At 43.1% G+C, this 25978-nt stretch overlaps 1 protein-coding gene across 22 annotated transcripts in view; it reads right to left on the reverse strand.

Annotated features, from left to right (window-relative positions):
• The window catches only part of LOC140351099 (neurexin-1a-like), a 313779-nt gene extending 288372 nt beyond the window's left edge, over positions 1-25407 (reverse strand). For 20 of the 22 annotated variants that reach the window (XM_072436782.1, XM_072436781.1, XM_072436779.1 and 17 more), the window contains exons 1-2: positions 25134-25390; positions 22795-24066 (exon numbers count right to left, since the gene is read on the reverse strand). In XM_072436782.1, coding sequence (XP_072292883.1) covers positions 22795-23506 — 712 coding nt within the window. In that variant the 5' untranslated portion in view covers positions 23507-24066; positions 25134-25390. Of the gene's footprint in view, positions 1-22794; positions 24067-25133 lie in introns of all 22 variants that reach the window. The other 2 variants (XR_011925335.1, XM_072436788.1) reach the window with 2 other exon arrangements.
• Between the last annotated feature and the right edge of the window lie 571 nt (positions 25408-25978).

Consider the following 25978-nt stretch of genomic DNA (forward strand, 5'->3'; position numbering starts at 1 on the left):
ATTTATGGACTGGTCTTTTATTCTGTCCCCTTTCTCTAGCCTGACCAAGGCCGCACTGGGATGTGAGAGAATCCTGAATATTTGATTTTAACCTTGAAGATTTGTATCTGAGGGATGGGGATTTGTTTTAAGAGATTGCTAAATCACTGCCTTATCTTGTCTCTGCTATGACATTAGGCTTAACTAAAGCTTTTAATATAACTAAGTTTTTAGTATTCTTAAAATCAGGCATTGCTTTTGACTGGTTGTGATGAAATACACTGCAAGAAACAAAAGGTAAAGCAATTACTCAGTATGGCAATCCCTCAGGTTACGATGCACCCCAGAGGTCTGCCGTTTCCAAAGCTCTTTTCCATCAGATTGTGTCAAAGAATTTGTGGAAATACTAGTGAAACTGAACTAAATGGAAATGCAAAAACAAAGTGGCCTTTGAAAATAAAACATCTTGTTTAGTTTGAATCTGAAAAAACTGTGAGATTTGTAAAAGTGTGAAATGCTTGGATTGAAAGCTGCCACAGTAAATATTTCAAGTGGCTGAAGTGATTGAGAAAAAGCATGCTCGCAGTACAGCAAAGAAATGCTGTCACAGTGGTGTGAACAGTGGCGCCGCCAGGGTTTTGAAACAGGGGTGGCCATGGGGTGGTCAGAAGGAGGGGGCTGGAGGAGGAAGGTCCTAAATAGTCAGGATAATTGTGGTAATTATATTAGTTCTATTAAAATACTGACAGTAATATGACCTAGATGAGTGGTGACCCAGTGCTGATTATCATAGCTTGCACCTTTAAGAATGCATTGTATTCACTGAGACATTCACAATATGCACAGGAGATGCATGGATATTATGTCTGAAGAATGATCAGCTCATTATTTGGCAAAAACAGCTCCATTCACACGTTGTGGTTGTTTATTTGTCCAGTTTAAGCAAATAAAGCAAACACTTCTACACTCCTCTAAATCAGGACAGTTAGAATACATTTAACAAAATAAATATTCATAATAAATTATAATGAAATTATGTTTTATTATTTTGGCCACCAGGTGGCCTAAGTGTGAGAAAGAAGCAGAATGCATTTGAATTCTAATTTCCATCAGACATTGCCTGACCACTAGGAGGGCCTATCAAATTTCAGTCCACACCTTGGAGGCGCCCGTGGGTGTGAAAAGATAAACATGCAAAAACCATTTAAAAACAGAGGCAGACCATAATGAGAACATTAGGTCCATCCGAATCAAACAGAAAAAACATGCAAGAGTTGTACCTTAAGTGTAATCGGAAATATTGTCATGCAGTCGCAGTGGGCCACTCAATTGTAAAAGTCCTACCTCTTAAAATACTTTCTTGTTACGATTGAAAGGTCTCTGACCAAAACTTACCATCACCAATGTCTCCTATACCAGAAATCATGCAAAAAATGATATCATTTTGTGAACAAGTAACAAAGACAGTTTGGAGTGATGCCATTCATTCAAATTTGATGAAGTGTATTTCGCTTTAGTAAAAACATATTTTATATTCCACAAGCTCTGTATGTGTGGGTTTTGATGGAAATTTAGAGTTTTTGATGTGGAGATAAATCAGATTCTGTAGTTGAAGGGAAGAATCAATAAATAGTGCACTTTGTTCACAAAAAGTTAGTTTGATGATGAAGCAGCACACGACTGCAAAAACATTCTGTCAAAAACAAGCATGGAGCCAACAGCATGAGGAAAACACTGAGACAACCAAACTCAAAAGACATGTTTGGAACATATTTAAGTCAATAATAAATAATTCTTTCAAATAATGGGTTTGTATCTTATTGTGCTACAGTAAAACCATCCCTTCCTCAAATAATGTTCGTTTCTCATCCCAAATATTGATGGAAGATAACTTTTTATTAATATACAAAAACAATATTGACCCCTACAGTTCGTTTTGACAAGGCCTCAGACACTCCGTCCAAGACTTAGGGTTAGTAGTTTTAAAATGTTAATTTTATATGGTTATTGTATATGTTATTAACGCATACCGTTCAACTAGTTAAATCTAGTTTAAATCTGCATCATAGCAAGTCCTGATTGATGCACAGTTTGAAAATGTTAAATTGTTGATAAGAATAGGATGTTCTTGTACATTACGCAGGGTAAAAGGTATAGTAGATATAACGATGATGAAATGCTTGGGTCTAACAGACCTATCATCAGGCAAAACCCATTAAAACAAGAGTCCTCTCCAACACACACACATAAGCACACTTTCTTCCACAAATGTACCCAGCTGGTTCCATCCTAATCCAGAGACATTAATCCATTTAATCCCTTCTGACAAAGTGATCACGGTGCTATTGTGCTGGCAACACTACACCAAAGTAAACTCTGCTGGCTCAACAACGATGTGCTAACGGCAGCAACTAAAACATGACACTTTGGGGAATTGTTCAAAATATTGGCAATTGATGCATTGGAATCTTGTATGGAATGAATCTTGAACGCAAACCTCAATTCTGCCCTAGTGTTTTCTGATCTAAACAAGCTTCCGTAGCGTGCTGAACACAACCACAATAAACCCCAGTGTGACGATCAAAACCTTTGATAAATTAAATTAAATTGATAATGATGATGATGAACTATATGACCGTTTCTGGCACCAAACACACAAAAAACGGCTTAGTTTTCAGGCTAAACAGTGAACACGGGCTCGTAAAGTGAAGCGCTACGGCTATTACTCTCATTTACTTTAATATGAAGCTCTGGCGGCCTGCACCTAGATCCCTTTCTTTAAATCCCGGAAAGCGTTAATAAAGTTGTCATAACTCTTGCTCCTGCTCCGACGCCTTGAAATCGGACAACGATGACGCAGTCTGAAACGCGTATGTCTGACATATTTATAACATCATAATCAAACCTGCAAATATCGCTCGGACACAGCTCAACTTTTCAAGACAAGTTGCAGATCAGGTTGATTCCTGCACATATGTCCGCCTAATAGTGCTCTAGCGCCACCTTAGGCGAGGGGGGGATATTTTCTTTTCTTTTGGATCAGGTTGTTTGCGCTAAAGAGAATATGGGCCATTCCAAATTAAGAAATATATATATATATATATATATATGCGGGCACTACGAGAATAAACTTGCAACATTTCAACATTAAAGTCATAATTTTATAAGATAAAGTCGAAGCCAGAAAAAAAATCATAAATGTACAAGAATAAAGTAATACTTTAACGGGAATAAAGTCATACGTTCAATGAGAATGAAGTCATAGTCGAAATAAAGACATTTTCCTGATTTAAAGTCGACATTTAAATGTGAAAGGGGCCGGCATCAACGTTCCGATTCAAAGTTACACATGCAATTCACTTTGGCCACCTTGAACAGGACGCAAAAGAATGGGCTTGATTGAGTAGAAAGCTTAGGACTATGTAAAAACTTGCAATATATTTTCAAGTGTTTGCTGGCCTTTAAAACCATGTTCCATATGTGTGCAGAATACAAGACAGATCACCACAGCAGTTTAGCGGCACCTCTCTAGTTATGCAATATTCACAAACTGGTACATCACCCCTCTACTTTCTCCATGGCGTAGCAGTAGGCCTGTCGAGCTCAGGGCTCCCCGGGGCTCAGACACCAGCCAGGCTCCGTGCCACAGCTGCCAAGAGACAGGTGGCAAAGCCTCTGTGGGATATTCACACTTACTCTGCTCCACTATTGCTTTGTTTCTCGATGTGGAAACTTTGAGCAATATCACAGCACTTACGTGCTCATTGTGGATAACATTTATTGCAGCCCCTGTTGTGGCCTGAGGAGCCGTGGGAATCCAGGGGCATTGCTAGGAACTGGTAAGATCTGAAGCTCAGCCCAGGCCAGGGAGTCTTTTCCCAGGAAAATTTGAGAGAATAGAAGACATTTCCTGCATTCTGATGAATTCTTGTGCAGCCCAAGTGTGTGAATATTTTTAATAAACAAATGTGGCGCATAAAGGCCTGATATTTTTCTATATTCTAATAACTGATGTTTTAACTTGTATTGTCCAAGTGCTACTGGTGAAAGGTGCTGCAGTATAGTTTGAGAGTTAATGTGAGGTTAATTATAGTCTAATGTACAAGCCTCCACTAGTTCTGTCATTATAGGCAACATGAGCAAATTATATGCATCAATAGAACGCACCTACTAGAAGATAATAAAATCAATGGGCCACTTTTATTATACTTAGTATTCAATATTAATATTATTATCATTATTTTTATCTTTTGCTTTAAATCAGGGCTGTCAAACTCATTTTGGGATGCGGGCCGAATTTCGACATTCAGGCTGGGTCGCGGGCCGAACATAACGTAAAACAATAAAAAATATAAGAAATAAATAGCCTTATATAGCCTACGCTGTTTTTGAATCACTCAATTACTGGATCGATTAAAAGAAATTACAAAACGTTTGTTCTCATAAACTGAAATGTATTAAGAAAAACAAGTGTCATTTCACCAACACTGTGCTCCAGTGTATGTGCATTACAACTTCAAGTTTGTTCTACAGAGATAAACAGTTAGTCATAGGTATTTGGAATTGAAAAATATTGTATTTGACTTAATAACAATACAGTAGTTCTCTGTACACCTGAACTGACTCACCATAAAATACAAACAAACGTGGGAGTGTTTAAGGAGGTTAAGTTACGCCTCTTGCCTTGAAAATATAGAATAAGTTATGACCCACAGTGCTCCATCAAACCAAACTCTTTTGTCGAATTGTGGGCCAAACATTATGTACAAAATAAAACAATAAAAAATATAAGAAATAAATGGCTTTTTTACAGCCTAGTAATAGTTGTGGGGTGAAAGACTGAGTCCATATTCAGCAGCAGCAGGAACAGGTACATGGACTTTTGATGTGATTTCTGATGTGAAATGGTCATATCACAGATGTGTTTCTGCTCAAACTCAATATGAGTTCACTATTTTCATAGTTTAAGTTGATCTTAGTGATAAATGATTCATGTAGTCACTCAAATGATGTCATTCTGTTAGTCACATTACTGTGGACACAGTCATATATATTCATATTTTATTACACTCTGACCAGTGTTTTTACCTGTGGCTTCTGATCTGTCCAGGTTTGTAGAGGATGTTTTCCTCACAGAGCATCATCACAGAAGTTAGTTTTCTTGTTAGCTCCACATTAGCTCCACTTTTAGCACAGCGCTAACATCCACAAAATCGTCTCCTTTCTTTCTTCCACGTGTTTCCTCGCTCAGACCTGCTCTGAGGTGCGTAAGTGCTGTAAAGTGCGCAAACGCGCGTCGTTACTCCTCAGCATTTCTCCCTCGATAGTACACAGGGCAGTGCAGAGCCGCGCGGGGAGGGGCGGCCACCAGCGGCATTGTGGGACGTGTAGTTTTAGCGTTAAAAACGAAAGTTACGGATGTAACTATGGTTCTATGAATCTATTGCATTTTTTTTTCTTTAAAAAAAAATATATATATATAAATTAAAAATGTTCAGCGGCCCGGATGTTTGACACCCCTGCTTTAAATCATTGACAAGTAATCATTTTAATCTTCTTATTAAAATGGCCCATTTACTTGGTTGCATGATGTTTTGTTGAATCAAACGTTTATTCATGTGGTCTAGTCTCATCTTCTAGCACCTGGATTTTGCCACAGAAGGCACGCAAATGTAGGATTACAGAGCGCTCTGCATCTTCATTCCTCGAGTAACAAACCACTCTAGATTCTAAACAAGGAGAAGAGATGGTTTGAAAGAGGAGTTACAGAGGCCATTTTTGTTTTAAAAGAGGGCGAGAGAGCGAGAGCGAGAGCGAGAGAGAGAGAGAGAGAGAGAGAGAAAGAGAGGGGGGGAGAGAGAGAGAGAGAGTGTGTGTGCAGCATTTTGAAGCCATTCTGATGCTAATCAGGTACTCTGTGATGGGGGAGTTCCAGCCAGGTGACAAAAGGATTTCTATGGCCCATTACAGGGCTGTTAGGGTAACAAAGAATATTGGTTTCAGATGAGACTCTGTGTAAACAAAAACAGGACAGGCTATTATCAGGAGGTTCCACCAGGTGGGCGGGGCTTAGTCAGAGCAGGATAAGTATCTGAGTTCTCAGACTGGTCTGCAGATTGAGAATGACTTTCGGATGAGAGTCGAAACGTCGTGTTTTTTCTAAAAGAGACGCCCAGACGACTACAACTGAAGCTTTTTTTTTTTACATTATGGGTAATTCACAATTTTGGTTTAAATACCCAAACAGATGTGTCAGGCGCTTGTTTCTTTCGAACAAATAGTGATTGCACCTGTGTAATTGAATAATGGCACTAAACGTTCTAGTAAAAATAATAGTTCCACCTTGTGCTAACAGAGAAGTGTTCAGAGGAGGTGGTCATGATGTTGTGCCTGATCAGTACATAATCCAGGACAGTGCATGCACCACTGACCTCCTGACTCATACACACAACCTTCACAGGACCACAGCTCCCAACTATGAGATTACCTGATTAAACACAGGATGTCAAACAACTCAATATGTAGGTACATGTCTGCTACATATTTGATTGTGAAGAATCATATTATATATAGATAACGACTGAAAAGAAGAAAAAAAATCCCATCTTTCATTTTTTTCTATTTCCTGTGTGTTCTTATCTGTCAGGCTATGCAAGACCACACTTTGAACGCATTAAATAGTTTAAAAATCTTTCCAAAACCATAACTTTTTTACTCCATACTCAAGGACAAAGTATGAACATTACTGGGAAGATAACAGGCTTGAAAATGATTTTTGCAGCCAGTTCTGAGAGCCTAATTGTCTGTGTAATGTACCAGCTCTTAAATAAATGGGCCCATTTGATCGAAGATACTTCAAAGACTTTAGAATTTAAAGTACAACTTAAAATACATACTGTGTATAATGGGCCAGCTGGACTCAGATCTTGTGCATATTCGAAACAAGACTATATTGTAGAGCGAGTGCTTAAATCATTCAATAAAATAGTATGGATATTGAAAGCGAGATTTTAACTACAATCCTTAAAACCTAATAGCCATTAGTTCTCAGTGCCAAACCTGAATACTAAATGATGTGTGTCCTCAAGAAAGGCTTCTGCTTTCATCAAATCCATATGAAATCACAGCAATTATCTGCAAATATTTTGTCGTGGCATTCACAGGCACAAAAGAAAAACACTGCTTTTCTGTTACTGTTACAGTTCTGTTACTGTTTCTGACTACAACTGAAGCTTTTTCTACTATGCTTTTCTGTTAGTTATTTGTGTACAAAACGAGTTGCGCGGAAACTCTGGCAAATTGAAAAGTTGTGATTTATCTTTCTCAAAACGCTGTGTAAGTTTGTTCCCATATTTGCGCAGACATGTTTTCAAAAAGCTTATATCCAATTGTGCGTCTTAATTAGAGTGCTCTTGTGTTTCCATCAGCCATGACAAAAACAAAGCCGAACAGAAGGCGACAGATCCATTGCGAGCGGCACATGAGACAGTGGCGCATTCTGAAATAGCAGGAGGGTCTCATGCTTCCCCAGGCTCGCCGCGTCGCACAAGCACTTTGAGGCAAAATGTGAAAAGCTCCCAGCAAAGGTCAGCTCTGCCCGAGGATCGATTTGTTGTTAAATTACAATTTGAACCAAATCAAGAGTAATGAGTCTAAGTGAGGGCCCATCTCAGCGCAAACCGAAAGCATCTATCCAGCATTACTCGCCATTGGCTCATTATCAGGCATCAGAGACACAGAGGAAGCTGCGGCGTGACCAGACACTCAAATTGATAGCGATACTGCAATTTCAAGTCCAGAACCAGCCAGGGCTGTCAGAAATGTGCAGGACACTTTTGGGGAACTGACATCTTTCGTGTGGGATGCCATTATTGAAACAGAAAGGCCAACACAAAAGGAGAAAAGTGTCTGACAACTTGAGCAGGATTTCACACTCCCACAGGCTCCGAGCGTCTATGAAGGAGCTGGTGTCCCATATGAGCAGCTAAAACATATGAGCACTGGCCGTTTGGAAAAGTGAGAATGATTTGGAGAAGGGTTGTGACTTGGACAAAACATTATAACATTATGTTTATTTGGAATACCATTTTGACAAGCCAATTGAGTTCGGACAAATTGTAGATGCGCTCTAGTAATGAACTTAAAGATGCCATAACATGCTTTTTTTCACGTTTCGTAGTCTATCCTAAGTGTATAATTGATAATAATAAGTGTTGTGCAACACCCTTAACATAATAGTTAAGAAATATCACCCAGACCTTGGACCCCCTCACCAACCCGGAAATGCAAACGGCTTGGTTTGATATTCGCCCCCACCCTTGCGAAGAGCGATCTGGCTCCCCCGCCCAACCCGTGACGTAGTCTCAGAGCGCGTGTGCCCCGCCCACCCGTGACGTAGTCTCAGAGCGCGTGTGTGCCCCGCCCACCCGTGACGTAGCCCCACAGCTGTCTGCTCCGCGCTGCGCGAGTGAGTGAGAAACGATAGAACTTCAGATCAACTGACGCGTGCTTGCCCTCATGACGCGGTCTTGTTTAGCTTCTGAGATCTGTCCTTCAAACATGCAGTCATTAAACCTCTTCTGAAAAAGCCTAATCTAGATCCCGACCTATTGGTAAACTACAGACCTATTTCAAATCTTCCCTTCGTCTCTAAAATCCTTGAAAAAGTTGTAGTAAAACAGCTTTGTCGCCACCTGCAGGACAATAACTTATTTGAAGTTTTCCAGTCAAGGTTCAGAGCCCACCACAGCACTGAAACTGCACTAGTTAAAGTCACAAATGATTTGTTATTAGCCGCTGACGATGGACTGGTCTCAATCCTGGTTCTGTTGGACCTCAGCGCAGCGTTTGACACCATCGACCACAATATTCTACTGCAGAGGTTAGAATGTGATGTAGGTGTTGGAGGAACAGCCCTCAGCTGGTTTAAATCCTATCTATCTGATAGGTACCAATTTGTTAATGTAAACAAGAGCTCCTCACCAAGCTCTAAAGTAATTTACGGTGTGCCACAGGGTTCGGTACTCGGTCCAATTCTGTTAACTCTTTATATGCTGCCATTAGGCAACATTATCAGAAAGCATGACATTAACTTCCACTGCTATGCAGATGACACTCAGCTGTATTTATCAATGAAACCTGATCAGAGCGATCAAGTAGACAGACTTAGTGCTTGTGTGAAGGAGATAAAAACCTGGATGACACTAAACTACCTGCTTCTTAACCCTGAAAAAACCGAGGTCATTGTGCTTGGCCCTAAGCATCTACGAGATGCTCTATCTGAGCAGATAGTCACACTGGACAATGTTAGTGTAGCCTTTAGTTCTACTGTAAGAAACCTTGGAGTCTTATTTGACCGGGAGCTCTCATTTAAAGCTCATGTAAATCAAGCTTGTAAAACAGCCTATTTCCATTTGCGCAACATCGCCAAAATCAGAAGAATCCTGCCTAAAAGTGATGCCGAAAAACTTATCCATGCATTTGTAACGACTAGATTAGACTACTGTAACTCCTGCTCGCAGCGTGTCCTAAAAGCTCCATAAAAAGCTTTCAACTGGTTCAAAATGCAGCAGCAAGATTACTAACAGGAACAAAAAGAAGAGAGCACATTACGCCAGTGCTGAAGTCTCTTCACTGGCTCCCCCTCGAGTTTAGAATCAAATTCAAAATTCTACTCCTGACCAACAAAGCCATAAATGACATGGCCCCATCCTACCTCAAAGATGCTATAGAACCATATCATCCAAACAGAGCTCTTCGCTCTCAGAATGCCGGCCTTCTGGTGGTGCCAAGAGTCTCTAAAAGTACTGTAGGAGGTAGAGCGTTTAGCTACCAAGCTCCTGTGTTATGGAATCAGCTCCGACCCATGTTAAATATGCTGACACAGTCTCTTCATTTAAGTCCAGGCTTAAAACGTTCCTCTTCGAAATCACTTATGGTCAGACTAGTTAGGAACAGAAACATAAACCCACAGCTTTAGCTACGCTGCCCTAGGAGTAACTGTGCTGGGGGAAGTATGACAGCTTGAGCACTATCCTCTTCTTCTTCTGACTACTTATGCTATCAAACAATATTTATTTTTTTAATTCCACTTGCAAACTGTTCACCGCCTTCTTTTTCTTTCTCTCACTCCTGAGGACCTGTGGACCCAGATGCCCCTCTCCTGGTGAAGTGGTCCCTGCCCTGTGTGGACGGTCCCTCATCTGCCTGAAGAGTGGGTCCAGCTCGACTCAGACAGTCCCACATCTGCCTGAAGAGTGGGTCCAGTTCGCCTCAGTCGGTCCCTCATCTGCCTGAGGAGTGGGTCCAGTTCGCCTCCGACGGTCCCTCATCTGCCTGAAGAGTGGCTCCAGTTCGCCTCCGACGGTCCCTCATCTGCCTGAAGAGTGGGTACAGTTCGCCTCAGTCGGTCCCTCATCTGCCTGAAGAGTGGGTCCAGTTCGCCTCAGTCGGTCCCTCATCTGCCTGAAGAGTGGGTCCAGTTCGCCTCAGACGGTCCCTCATCTGCTTGAAGAGTGGGTCCAGTTCGCCTCAGACGGTCCCTCATCTGCTTGAAGAGTGGGTCCAGTTCGCCTCAGTCGGTCCCTCATCTGCTTGAAGAGTGGGTCCAGTTCGCCTCAGTCGGTCCCTCATCTGCCTGAAGAGTGGGTCCAGCTCGCCTCAGTCGGTCCCTCATCTGCTTGAAGAGTGGGTCCAGTTCGCCTCAGACGGTCCCTCATCTGCCTGAAGAGTGGGTCCAGTTCGCCTCAGTCGGTCCCTCATCTGCCTGAAGAGTGGGTCCAGTTCGCCTCAGTCGGTCCCTCATCTGCCTGAAGAGTGGCTCCAGTTCGCCTCAGTCGGTCCCTCATCTGCCTGAAGAGTGGGTCCAGCTCCAGTCTCCCTCGTGTCCGTCTGTGAGAGTCGGATCTCTCCTTCACTGGAACTCCTCCAGGTTTCTACGCTTTTTTCCCAAAGAGGTTTTTTTGTAGTTTTTCCTGGCCGAGAAGGAGAGTCTAAGGACAGAGGACCCTGGGACATCGTCCCTCGCCACCACAGACATTGTCTGACTCCATCGCCATCACAGACATTGTTGATTCATTTCTCCCTGTGGCCCTCAGAGGCAACTGTTGTTGTGATTTTGGGCCTTACAAAAATAAATTGATTTGATTTGATTTGATTTGAGATCTGCCACGATTGGGCAGTGACAAACAAGTTTGACCAATAATATCATCTTTGAACAGCTTTCAATAACCAAGTGATACATGTTTGTGAATTAAAACATTTAAGTACTTATAAACAAATAACAAGTGCGTACTAATGCATTATAAATGGTTTACTAAGGAACCTTATTTTAAAGCGTTACCCAACGGTCATTTGTCGTAGATTAAATAAGATTTCGGTCAAATACAAAAATAACAGGTCTTCGATGAGTAAAACATGAACAACAGATATTAAAGGTACCCTATGTAACTTTTCTGGTGGAGGGTCTGCCTCTTCCAGGGATCTGCTTTTATCCCTGGAAGTAGATATTGCCATGGAGATGGTAACAGGCAAAGTTACAAGTCAGATCCATGTGGAGAAGTGACCTCAGAATAAGAATGTATGATTTGCAAGGTGATTTTGATCATTGAAAACACCTAATTTAATAAATGTACAGTTCAATTCCATACTCTTGAACATGCCCTGCTGTCATAGCAACGTAATGTACATAATAGTGCTTTAGGCTTACATTCTTCCTCTACCTGTTCAAGCTGTGCTAAACATAAGTATATTTGTAATAGTTATTCATCTTGATTTATTTAATAGCATGTTTCTATTCTCTTCCAGTTCCTGAATTGAGCAATGCAACACTGGGACATGGAAAAGTGACATAGTCCACCTTTAAGATACATTCAGTGAATCCCAAACACAAGCTTTTCTACAGACAGAACCACTAACACTTTTCCATGTTTTGCAATTGCCTTATGCTTGAAAAAGTTTAATGAATCTGCGTACGTTGTTATTCAAACTTCAGCTGAGCAGATGGTGTGTGGACGTTCATTTAGAGGAGATATTTCCAAACCAACCTCACTGAGACATGCAGATTTGACGGGGACCTCTCCATTCTTACATCTTGCAGAGCCTATGATCCAGCGGGATAAACACAACAGCTTATACTGTAGTAGTAATAACCTTAATCCCTGTCTAGATTATATCTCATATAATGCACAAGAAATAGCTCAACTAAGGGGGTTGGTATGAGGAATTAGGAAATCTTCAGGAAGTTTGTGAAGATTGGACTGAAAGAAGCTTGAACAAACTTTGGCAGCAGTTAACACCAAGGACCTAATCTCGCTGAAGGTGCTCAACAGCTTTTTATTAAAACTCTAGGTCCCAAAGCTGACATATGACAAATTAATATCTGAAATGCGACTGTTGCTATGAATAAAGCAAATCAAATTTTAAATGCAGCTAAGTTCTAAGCAACATAAAATGGTGAAGGAAGTGTCCTGAGAGTTGTTCACAGTCCCATTTCTGTTTAAGATCTGAGGGAAATACTTTATGTATGAGTGATGTTAATGCATACAGTAGTTATGTGTATGGCTCCTCAATAGAAGATATGATCATGTTTTGGGTCAACATTTTACCCCATGGATACTCTCAATATCTGTCGGATTCAAAGTACTTTATATGTAGTGGCATATCCCGTTATGCTAATGATTATTCTAATTCTAATTCTGTTTGATTTTAACTCAAATATGTATCTTTATTTTCTGCCAAAATGAAATGGATATTATTCCTATCAAGATTCTAATGATATGCTTTGGACCTCTTTGATTAAAAAGAAAAATATGCATAGATTCAATTGTTATGTAACAGCGAATCCTTCAATTCCTCATTGCTTCAGTTCATCATTTTTGTTAAAGTAGTTCATAGTTTCATGACATATTCATGTTTTTTTCCCCTTTGTTTCTCTTTGTCACCGAAAAAATACAAACTAAACCATGACAAATATTACTCAATATGGGACATTAGGTGAATTTAAATCAAGGATCTCCGTTTCTTTTGAACACCATTTGTTCCTTCACTTGCCGGTGTATTTAGCTCACATTTTTTACACTGATTTGTAAGAAACATACAAAGATTCAACCCAAAACTTCTACTTCCCTTGTCATTTCATCAAAGTCCATCCATCACTGAGTTATCCAACTATCCAACAGCACCAACCAAATAAGACAATACCTGAATCTTATTTCTTCCCATTCTCCACGAAGAGTAACATCAAAGTCCGACAGATTCTGTTTGCACATTTCCCTCAAGCTTCAGTCAAGATCTCATTACATTATTCATTGAGAGCATTGCACGATCCGACCATGAAAGCCTACATGAAACACACATATGCAAATACAAGCATCATTTCTGGTAAACACTATTGTAATGTGAATTTTCCCAGGCATGCATGACAAATCGCTCTTATTGTTGGAATTATGCAGCCTATGATATTGCATTGATTTCAGGTGACAGCTCTGTGCGTCTGACAAGGAAACGCCGTACAGTAAAGCGTGGTTGCGTAACGGGTATTTGTATTTCACCATGTTTATTTGTGCTGAGGGAGCGATCCACTTTAGGAGGAGCCTGGTGTCGGAGTATTTCAGAAACACTCTTTTGACAGTCAGAGCGGTTGTATTTAAACAAGGAAAAATCCAGGGGGAAAATCCCTCTAATCTTTTGATCCCAGTACTGTATCTGTTCTTAGACTGGGGGCCGTGTGGTATTAATCTGCCTGCATTGTCTGAGTGGAGCCCCTCTGTGAGTGACAGTTGAAGGGATGTGTCACATAATTCAGAATGAGTGATTGCCCTGAAGTGGATGTGAGTAAATTAATATAGTTAGCATTCATTATTTTGCCTTTGTGGTGCTGCAATTATGTGTTAACCGCAGAAAATACAAAAAATATTGAAATAACATGTTATGCTTTTTTTGTATGTTTAGTCTTAATGTGTGCAGTTATTTTACATTTAGTTAATAGTAAAAAAATATACTGATCTAAAACAACTTAAACTAGAAAGTCCACTGATGTTTTGACTGATTCTCTGCTATAGACTTATAGTTATTTCACTGAAGCCAGCAAAGGAATTTCATTTATCTTGTTATTGTGTACTCCTCCTTGAGCCGACACCTTAACGTGGTGGAGGGGTTTGAGTGCCCGAATGATCCCGGGAGCTATGTTGTCGGGGGCTTCATGCCCCTGGTAGGGTCTCCCAAGGCAAACAGGTCCTAGGTGACGTGTCAGACAAAGATCGGTTCAGAAGCCTCTTATGACGACGACACAATCAAGGCAGTTCACGTCGCCCGGATCGGCGTCACCGGGGCCCCATCCTGGAGCCAGGCCTGGGATGGGTGCTCCATGGCGAGCGCCTGGTGGCCGGGTCTTACCCCACGGGGCCCGGCCGGGCACAGCCCGAAAGAGCGACGTGGGGCCGCCCTCCCGTGGGCCCACCACCCGCAGGAGGATCCATAGGGGGCCGGTGCAGAGAGATCTGGGCGGCAGTCGACGGCAGGGGCCTCGGCGACCAGATCTCCGGACACAGAGACTAACTCTGGGGACATGGAATGTCACCTCGCTGGGGGGGAAAGAGCCTGAGCTTGTGCGGGAGGTTGAGCGATACCGACTAGATATAGTCGGCCTCACCTCCACGCACAGTTTGGGCTCTGGAACCCATCTCCTCGAGAGGGGCTGGACGCTCCACTTCTCTGGTGTTGCCCGCGGGGAGAGGCGGCGGGCTGGTGTGGGCTTGCTGATAGCCCCTCAGCTCAGCCGCCACGTGTTGGAGTTTACCCCGGTGAACGAGAGGGTCGTGTCCCTCCGCCTTCGGGTGGGGGACAGGTCTCTCACTGTTGTGGCGGCCTACGGGCCGAACAGCAGTGCAGAGTACCCGGCCTTCTTGGAGTCCTTGGGAGGGGTACTGGACAGTGCACCGACCGGGGACTCCGTTGTTCTACTGGGGGACTTCAACGCCCACGTGGGCAATGACAGTGACACCTGGAGAGGGGTGATCGGGAAGAACGGCTTCCCCGATCTGAACCCGAGCGGTGTTCAGTTATTGGACTTCTGTGCTAGCCACGGATTGTCCATAACGAACACCATGTTCAAGCACAAGGGTGTCCATCAGTGCACGTGGCACCAGGACACCCTAGGCCGGAGGTCAATGATCGACTTAGTTGTCGTGTCATCAGACCTCCGGCCGCGTGTCTTGGACACTCGGGTGAAGAGAGGGGCAGAGTTTGTCAACCGATCACCACCTGGTGGTGAGTTGGATCCGCTGGCGGAGGAGGAAGCCGGACAGACTTGGCAGACCCAAGCGCATTGTGAGGGTCTGTTGGGAACGTCTAGTGGAGCCCTCTGTCAGTAGGGTATTCAACTCGCACCTCCGGGAGAGCTTCTCCCATGTCCCGGGGGAGGCTGGGGACATTGAGTCCGAGTGGACCATGTTCTCCGCCTCCATTGTTGATGCGGCTGCTCGGAGCTGTGGTCGCAAGGTCTCCGGTGCCTGTCGTGGCGGCAACCCCCGAACCCGGTGGTGGACACCGGAAGTAAGGGATGCCGTCAGACTAAAGAAGGAGGCCTATCAGGCCACTCTGGCTTGTAGGTCTCCGGAGGTCATCGACGGGTATCGGCAGGCCAAGCGAGCCGCGGCTCGTGCTGTCGCAGAGGCAAAAACCCGGGCCTGGGAGGAGTTCGGGGAGGCCATGGAGGAGGACTATCGGTCGGCACCAAAGAAATTCTGGCAAACCGTCCGGCGCCTCAGGAAGGGGAAGCAGTGTCTCACAAACACCGTTTACGGTGCGGGTGGAGGCCTGCTGACCTCGACTGGGGATGTCGTCGGACGGTGGAAGGAATACTTTGAGGATCTCCTTAATCCCTCAGTCACGTCTTCTGAAGAGGAAGTAGAGACCGGGGACTCGGAGGCTGGCTCATCCATCACCCAAGCTGAAGTCACTGAGGTTGTCCGCAAACTCCTCGGTGGCAGGGCTCCGGGGGTGGATGAGATTCGCCCTGAGTACCTAAAGTATCTGGATGTTGTAGGACTGTCTTGGTTGACACGTCTCTGCAACATCGCGTGGCGTTCGGGGACCGTGCCTCTGGACTGGCAGACCGGGGTGGTGGTCCCTCTGTTCAAGAAGGGGGACCGGAGGGTGTGTTCCAACTACAGAGGGATCACACTCCTCAGCCTCCCGGGTAAGGTCTATTCCAAGGTACTGGAGAGGAGAATCCGACCGATAGTCGAACCTCGGATTCAGGAGGAGCAGAGTGGTTTTCGTCCCGGTCGTGGAACACTGGACCAGCTCTATACCCTCCATCGGGTGCTCGAGGGTTCATGGGAGTTTGCCCAACCAGTCCACATGTGCTTTGTGGATCTGGAGAAGGCTTTTGACCGTGTCCCTCGGGGTGTCCTTTGGGGGGTGCTCCGGGAGTACGGGGTCCGGGGCCCTTTGCTCAGGGCTGTCCGGTCCCTGTATGACCGGAGCAGGAGCTGTGTTCGCATTGCCGGCAGTAAGTCAGACCTGTTCCCAGTGCATGTTGGACTCCGCCAGGGCTGCCCTGTGTCACCGGTTCTGTTCATAATTTTTATGGACAGAATTTCTAGGCGCAGTCAGGGGTCGGAGGGGGTCCGGTTTGGGGACCACAGGATCTCATCTCTGCTGTTTGCAGACGATGTTGTCCTGATGGCTCCATCAAACCCGGACCTGCAACATGCACTGGGACGGTTTGCAGCCGAGTGTGAAGCGGCTGGGATGAGAATCAGCACCTCCAAATCCGAGGCCATGGTTCTCGACCGGAAAAAGGTGGCTTGCCCTCTCCAGGTGGGTGGGGTGTCCTTGCCCCAAGTGGAGGAGTTCAAGTATCTCGGGGTCTTGTTCACGAGTGAGGGAAGGATGGAGCGTGAGATCGACAGGCGGATCGGTGCAGCGGCTGCAGTGATGCAGTCGCTGCATCGGACCGTTGTGGTAAAGAGGGAGCTGAGCCGAAAGGCAAAGCTCTCTATTTACCGGTCGGTCTACGTTCCTACCCTCACCTATGGTCATGAGCTTTGGGTAGTGACCGAAAGAACAAGATCGCGGATACAAGCGGTCGAAATGAGTTTCCTCCGCCGGGTGGCTGGGCGCTCCCTTAGAGATAAGGTGAGGAGCTCGGCCACACGGGGGGAGCTCGGAGTAGAGCCGCTGCTCCTCCACGTCGAGAGGAGCCAGCTGAGGTGGCTCGGGCATCTGTTCCGGATGCCTCCTGGGCGCCTCCCTCGGGAGGTGTTTCAGGCATGTCCCACCGGGAAGAGGCCCCGGGGAAGACCCAGGACACGCTGGAGAGACTATGTCTCTCGGCTGGCCTGGGAACGCCTCGGGATCCCCCCGGAGGAGTTAGAGGAAGTGTCTGGGGAGAAGGAAGTCTGGGAGTCCCTGCTCAGACTGCTGCCCCCGCGACCCGGCCCCGGATAAAGCGGCAGAAGATGGATGGATGGATTGTTATTGTGTAAAGATTTTTGAACATTTATGAAGGAGGGTCTGATTCTTTTAAACAATCACATCTAAGTAGGGCTGCGGGCCAACTTAACAAATTAGCTCTGTAATATCAGCCTGGAATGACACGCTGAAACTGTTCAAGAAGAGGTGTTCAGGGCCACTGACCTAATAAAACAATATTGTCTTTGGCTAAACAAATACCAGTAAGTAGCATACCATTGCTACCTTGTTACCAATTACTAATCAAATGCTTTTTTGTCAGCAAACAAACATTTCCTGTTCTACACCAGAAGTTGTGCGGACTTGAACGGCTCAAGCGGAAAGCTGTGCAGGATATGTGAGTTTGAAAACAGAGGGCCTATATCTAAAAATGTTAAGCTGCAATTTCACAAAGGCAAAGCACAAAAATGAAATCTGTTTGAATTCATGTTCTTTAATTCATTATTCTCTCTTGAGTAAGGGCCTCAGGTGTGCGCAACAACGGCCGTGAACGACAGGGAAAAGACAATCTAAGACAGAATTACCTTGCAGTGAGATTAGATTGGTCACCAACACAGCATGTTTGTGGACACTGGAGGAGAGCCAGAGACCATTTTCTCCTCACTTGTGTATTTTATTGTCACTTGTAGTGTATAAGCCTCGTCCTTGGAGAGTCTTGGCACAAATAGTTTAGTATTGACTCAAGGCATGAAGCCAAAGCCTCATCTGAACAGAAAATTTGACTTTGAATTGCTGCGCTTTATCATAATAAATAATACATACGGCGCTCAAACACTCAGTAGTGTTCCATTAACAGCCCCACACAGCAGAAAACTGTACGACGCACAGCCAATAATTGTTGTACCAAATAGTGAATTAACAGCTGACTTTTCCAATCATTTACTTTTGAAAAACATCTATCCTCTCAGGATACCTTGAGCTTGCCTTTCATTTGCATTGAGGTTGTTACACCTCCTCCACCACTGAGCAGGTGGTGAGTGATCATTGTGACAGATGATGTAAAACTAGGCTCTAAGACACTCAAGGGGCCACCAAGGCTATTAAGGCTCCTTCTTATTGGCAGGACGTCCAGTCACATGATTCTACTTTCACTGATTAAAACTCAATCAGAGCAGCTCAGACCCAATTAAGGAACAAGTGTCATAACCAAAAGAGGCAATGTGCATTATCGTAATAGCATGGGATCCAGCGTAAAGCAGAGATAATGGTTAGCTAACAGCAGGAAGCAGCCCCTCAAATGAATGCATAAAAAGAAGTCTCCAGGACATGAATGAACATCTTTCATTCCTAACTTAAACAATATGAACAAACCAAAGATGTGCTATTGTTTTTCATGGATCTTAATCTGCTGAAACAGCAGTCATCATTACTGTAGATTACTCAAAGTTGTATTTATACATTTTTATTTATTGACATTTAATTATTAAGAGGAATACCGTATTTTCTGAACAATAAGTTGCACCTTTTTTCATAGTTTTGGCCAGGGTGCGACTTTTACTTATATTTATACTTATATACTTATACTTATACTCTGGAGCGACTTATATGTGATATTATTTGTTATTTTCACACTTGCACCCGCATTTCATACTCCAGTGCGACTTATATATGTTTTTTTCTTCTCTATTATGCATTTTTTGGCTGTGCAACTTATAGTCCGGAAAATACGGTACATGTTTTCGAGTGGGTCCTCAAACACAGGTACCAATTGATTCCTGTATGTTCAAATCTTCTTGTATTGTCCTGCAACTGAGGCGCCAGTGCTCAGAGAATTCCAGTTTTCACCTACCCCTTATGCCTGCCCACTTCGCTGTGCTTAAATTGTGATTATTTGAAAACAATAGGTCTCTAAGTGGGAGGTTCTAATAAGTCACACGCCACTTTTCAAGAATAAAAACATGTGAATGACAATCTGCTGCTTGATAGGGTGAAAAATCACAATGAAGAGGCTTATCAGCTCTGCAGTTGTGGACAGGAAGTCAATGCTCTTGTTTCTATTACCAAGCTGTTTTAGATCAATATTGTGGTTTACAATGAGCAAAATGTAAATTGATGATCTTCTCATGTTGTAGGTCCTATTCATGTTATAGGTCCTATTCTTTATTAGACAGGAGAGGAGAGTGTGAAATGGGGGATGAGATGCAGTAATGTCCGAGTCGGGATTTGAACTCATGACATTGAGTCAGGCATATGTGTACTCTACCTTAACCACTTGACCACCGGGCAGCACTACACGTCCTATTCTATGCTAAATTATAATCATGTTACAATTTTGTCGGTGTAATCCCTCATTCGAAAAAGATTCAGTTGTAGTCATCCGGACTTTTTTTTTTTAACTTTACGTTTCGACACTCATCCGAGAGTCATTTTCAATCTGTGAGTCAGGACCGGGAACAGATTGAGAAATTCTCAATCTAATTCACAGATTGAGAATTACTCTCGAATGAGTGTCAAAACATATCGTTTTTTCCAGATGACTTCAACTGAAAAATGTACCTTGAGCTGTGTTAACTTTCACTTACTTTCCCTTTCCAGAGCTCAAACTCCACGTTGTGTTGTCAAATTCGGATCAATAAAAGTGAAAGTATACTAGTGTTTTAGCTACTGTTTTAACATTTAATTTGAAATGTGTATCATTCATAATCACAATGATTTTTTATTGCTCAGAAATTGGGGATGGCATTTTTGACTTGTTTCCATTCATTCAACAAAATACTATGTCTAAGGTGTTTAAAAGAAGTTCAAAAAACCAAACATCACAACATGTTGGACCATCTACAATAGTAATAAAAGTTTTAGAATATATACCATGTAAGCACTCCCTCTCCTCATACAAAGCAGCGGCCTACTTTCACCTGGACACTTTGGCTCAGAGCAGTGGCTCCACCATCCTATTTATTATCAGGATCAAATATAGAGCTGTGTACGCTGCATCTATGTTATTTCACTAATGAGACACCAGGGCTGACCAGAGAACAGTGCATTTAAATAATTGTTTTAGGCCACGTCAGGGATATTGTTTATGTGCTGCACTGGTTTGTGATTGGACGTTGTGGCATTTGACAGGTCAGCCGCACAAAAGCCTGTAATCCTAATCCTCGAGCTGATCAAAATGAACAACTTAGCATTTCTTATTTAATAATGTATCTGGTTTCTTCTGTGTTCGACAACAAAACAGAAACGAACCGGAATGATAAGGGACTAAACGCGATAAACATACAAGATGAATAAGTGAATCACCTGAGTCATACAAAATGGCTGACTTGTGTGTAAACTATGTGCCACTTATTGTTAGTCTGAACAAAGGTAGGACTGAAGACTTGTCAGAGACTTGTCAAACGATGCGGCAGTAAAGTGCAGCTGCAGTAACCAGCTGTGCTCTGCATTCAGACATGCTCCAGAGCAGGGGACTGCGCAGTTCCACTAGTAACTCAACCTAATTAGGCACAAGTCCATACAACAGCTTTACTGTCTCCACTACTACAGGTTTAATGAGACCATACCTACAAGCTATCACATTTAGCACCATTAAGCTAAGAACAACTATTACAGAATCGTTTGTTGTTAAGAGTTCAAAATGATCCAAATTTAAAATCATTGTTAAAGGACACTTATTTGCTAAATTTACTTTTAGATATTTTAAGCATGTTGTAATATTGTTCTTCATCAAAAAGATACTTGGAGTCGCAATCAGCTTCATTCATGTTAGTTTGAAAACATCTTGTTTAGCAAGTCCTCTCCCTTCAGAGCCTCAGAAAACACTTTTTTCCAAATTTGTGATGTCATAGTTAGAGCACGAAATCTTTCTACCTCAAATCAAGTTCATTACAACTGTGTGGCTGCATTGGTATGTCAGGGGCAAGCTAGGTGTGTTTATCTTCTCTATGTAATGCCTTCTGTAGCCAGTAGATGGAGGGCTAACTCAATTCCACACATGGAGAACTCCTGACTGATGTGAAATAAATCATGATTTTTGGCGACTGCTTTTTCAGTTTTAAAACTAAAGAGCACCTTTAAAGGCCAACAACAATACCAAAATGCATAATATTTATACTTCAAAAACTCTATTCTCTATTACATTGAGCACTTAGCAAACCCACACACATAAAACAACAACGGTTTGGTTTTCTAGAAATAGAATGTAAAATGTGAGCATTATGTGAGAGAAGTCTTGTAGTTTGTCATTTAATTCTTTATTATAATGTCTTTGCTCACCTGCACTACAGACTTAACTTAATTAGACATTAAGCAGATGGGAATAGTTTGTTCATTATGAGAGAATTATAATATTGATACTGCATCTTCAAAACAAAGATAGATGTCAGGAACCAATTTAGATTTTAAAAAACAAGTGCTTATTACGCTCGACTTCCAGGTGCAAGTGCCTGACAAAAGCCTGATAAACCTCAGATACACAACAGTTTAGGATGGAATGAGTTGAGCGCTTCAAATAAATTATCGTGTTGTTATTGCCAGTTATGAAAAGATTGACTAGAGCTCATTCATGTCAAGATTGATTTGATTTTGTATTAGACAAAGTCTTTGAATGTCTACTGTATGTTAATAAAGCTGTGCACCTCACTGATCTGCTGCCGTTAGAATAAACACTGGCTAAATGTGCTCTAGTGCTCGGCTCATTTGTGGAAATCTGTTTTTTATTGCAGGAGTGAGTGCAGATCTGCAAAATAATTTAAACAAAGCATTCAGATAGTCTGTAGTTTGTGCAATGCCAACACATTTTCTGCAGTAAATCATACCACAATAATCATTCAGTCTCTGCTAAACTATAGGGCAATCCTCATTCACATGCTGAAATAGAAAAGAAGACAAAAAAAAAGGTCTAATTTTATAACATTTTATTTTGACTGTATTTTATATGCACTTTTGCTGAAATAAAAAAATATTTACTTGTTTTAGTTATTAAAATGGAGATGTTTCTGTAATTTTATATAGGCCCTGATAATGAATCTGATCACTTGAGGTAAGAGAGCATCAGGACAGTGGTTGGACTGTTGTAGATGAGGTCACTGGTCTAATCCATGTTTACTTTCTGTCACTTGACAATAACAACAGTGGTTGGAGGGAAGCCATTGGAGATGTTTCAAAGGTCAACCAATCCCCACAGAGCTACTTTGATAAGACTGGAGAACACCTTAGGGGACAGAAACACCTGCATACTTTACTAATGAGACCTAGTAGGAGAGACAGCCATACAAACAAACAGTTTAATAAATCAATGGTGCATGACGAAATAGAGGAGAATGCGCTACATGACATGGCTGTGGCTGAGCTGGTTGTAGAGAACATGCTGTTCTGTCTATGAGCCAGATGTCTTACCTTCACTGCAGTCCTTTCCCTGGAAGCCGGTGTGGGAGCAGTCACAGGTGGGTTCGTCATTGATCAGGCTGCACACTCCTCCATTCAAGCACATGTTGGCACTACCACACACATCCTGCAGCACTCCGTCACTGTTGACCAGCAGGGCTTCAGTGCTGTTCACGGTGATGTTGCTTATCCACCCTGTGAACGGCGGCTGGTCCTTAACCACCACAGATGTGAGCCTCAGGGCAACTGAGCGTAACTCTGGAGGAATCCCCCCAACAAACAGGTGACTGAAGACGGTCATGTCCCTCCGCTTAGACTTCACCTCCACCCACTTCACCTCACTGTCCACGATCAGAGTAGTGTTCTTAAAGTTTCTCCGTATTGTAACGCTGTGCCACTGGCTGTCGTTGACCGCAGTGTCAGATAGGATGAAGGCGGGCTCAGCACAGAAGATGGAGAACCGGAGGCTGAGTTTACCGTTGACCATGAGCAGCTCTAAAAAGTCACAAAATCCCTCGTCATCGAAGTAAACCAGCAGACCCTGAGGGCTCTTGGTTTTCATGTTGAAGCTCATTTCACTCTCACAACAGGCGTTCCACATAGGGAACCTGGCCCACTGGCCCTCGGCTCCGGAGAACTCCAGACAAGAGCTCATCTCTAACAGACAACACACTACAAGAGCCACCCACAGGACATGGGTACCACTAGGCTTTTGGAGGACCATGGTGGGATCACTAACTACTCTAAATCTAAATGAAAAAGGTTTAATCAATCTTTCTATTTCCAATAATCAAGGATAGTTTTAAATTATAAATCTGCCAGTCTAGATGAGCACACCAGTGTTAACGGGTGCATTTGAGAAGAAAAGCTTAACTTTAGGTTTGCTCAATGTAAGACTCTTGGCCACCACTTGTTTCCCTGGAGCAAATCTCATTACCTCACACAGGCCAGACCACTGCCAAAGCTCTCACTGCTCGCTCCAGAACACTAGGCTGTATCTAAAGGTCCTCTCTGCCATGGCTGTTTACATCAAAATTTACTGCAGTCAAAAATCCATTGGCACAGTTGGTTTAATTTGTGTAATGAGGAAGTGTCTCTTCTGGTGCCAGTCACTTGAGGTGAAATGGCAGCTTCATGTTCATGCCTCTTTTCTTTGGTCAGGATCTAGGAGCCTCGCCTGGGGCTCTTCACCCTGCATCCTCTGTAAAAATGCCATATGTAACCAACTTGACGTGATAGAAGAGGCAGGCTGTCTGTCAGAGCACTCCTTAGTCCTAATGCGCGCTGCAAAAAGGAAAAAGAAAACACAGTGAGCTTTTTGACTTGTGTGTTGAATGCTTCTGGCCAAAACCCTCATCACCATTCACTCGGAACACTATCATCAGTCTAATCACAGTATTTAGGTACACTCCTCTGGCATTTATTCCACACAGGCATTTGTGCCTTTTCAAACCATATCATTAGATTCATATCAGGCTTTCCTGGTAACACACAGCTGCACAGAAAACATCCATCTCACAAAGCAGCCCCTGTATCCACACATGCAAGCGGTAAATTGAAACCTCCTAATATCGCGTACCCAGTCAATCAGTTATGCCAGGTCTCAACGTCTTCTTTCATATGCTTGGTCGTTTAAAATCTGAATAGCCTAATTCGCCTAACTCCCAGTTGTTTAGGGGCATCAACTTGAGTCCCAAAAGTTAATTCATTTTCAGCGGTGGCATTCCTATTCGTGCGCGCAATAACGAGCATCTGTAGCGTGTGAAAAAGTGCGTCATTCGCTCCACAATGCCCGGTCTGTGTGAGGCGAAGCGGCGAGTGGGACCGCTGCTGCCTTCCACAGTCCGCTGCTGCTCCATTCTGTCTGCCTCATCACTATTCCCCTCTCGCTCCGGATCCTTTTTTATCCCGCAGATCCCAACATCTCCGGGAATATTACACAAAACAAACTCTAACAACAGTCGCGTTAAAAAAAGAGACACGTTTTGTGTGCGTAAATCAAAACCCGTTTTACTTGCAATCAGTGGATCTAAGTTAGCGTTTCGTTTCGTTTGCAAAGCAAGGCATCCTCACTCCGCACACGACTAACGCAATCATGATCATTTACGTGTTTTAGACGCGAAGTACTAACATTTAAAAGTGTTACTTGAACGGGACCCCGAACTATTTGTGAGTAAATTGCTATTTCACAAAAAGCCCGCACTGGGAAACACGACTGGATAACGCCTCCTATTTCCAAATATTGCCATAGATGATTTTTCGTGCAAACTGTCTTACTGAGACTCATTTTCAACTGAAGAAACGCCGATACTTTCAGGCTAAAACTCGACTGCCTATAGTGTTCACATTACCTCCAATAATCCATCAATGAAGTTAGTTTCCAGTGTCCAAAAGCAACAACTCCAGCCAAAATGGCAAAAGCCAGTTGGATCGGCTGGATGGAAGCTCCCTCGCCGGTTCGCAGTGGAGAAAGATCCCGTTATCTTCAGCGGAGGAGAAGGTGCAATCTGGTTTCACCGTTGAGCTTATCCAGCGACTGTCAGGAGCCACAGACAGGGAAAATCACGTGTCTCTCCGTGATGTCTACCGGGGAGGGGCCGAATGCAGTACCTTGGACAGCGCCTCTGCCTCCACCGCTCATCCGTCTCTGGTCCGTGGGTATTTACAGCACGGGCAACATTTACGCGCGATATCCGAGCAGGGAGAAGCGTCTCAGTGAGTGGGATCCCATTTCCAAGCACTGTCAAGCAGTGTCAAACATTTGTACTAATACATTTTATCCCATGTACTGTCATTAGTTGTATGTCATCACGCATTCTATGACAATAAAAGCAACACATATCGCATTCTTCAATGTTTTTATAAACCTTTTTTACAACTTTGAAAACTCTGGGGAGAGTAACATCACAGCTAACTGTTAGGTTTCAAATTAACACCATCATGGAAAAAATGCCTTTATAGCTGTTTTCTATTTTCAAACGTAACCTGCATGCAGATGACTGTAAAGACTCCCTGCATAAAAAGATGTATCCTTGTTTGTTGTTTCCATAAAGGTATAAAACAAATAAATGAGATTGGAAAATTAGGTAATTGTGGTCATCAAATTAATTTAAAGGTGCACATGCAACTGTTTTGACATCATATCTACATATACCAGTAAAGACAAGTAAGGGATTTCATTGCAATCAAAACACAT

This window comes from Eucyclogobius newberryi, unplaced genomic scaffold, assembly GCF_026437365.1.
Source record: "Eucyclogobius newberryi isolate DKJ021-1_F unplaced genomic scaffold, fEucNew1.0.hap1 SCAF_8, whole genome shotgun sequence".
In the NCBI taxonomy this organism is placed as follows: Eukaryota; Metazoa; Chordata; class Actinopteri; order Gobiiformes; family Gobiidae; genus Eucyclogobius; species Eucyclogobius newberryi.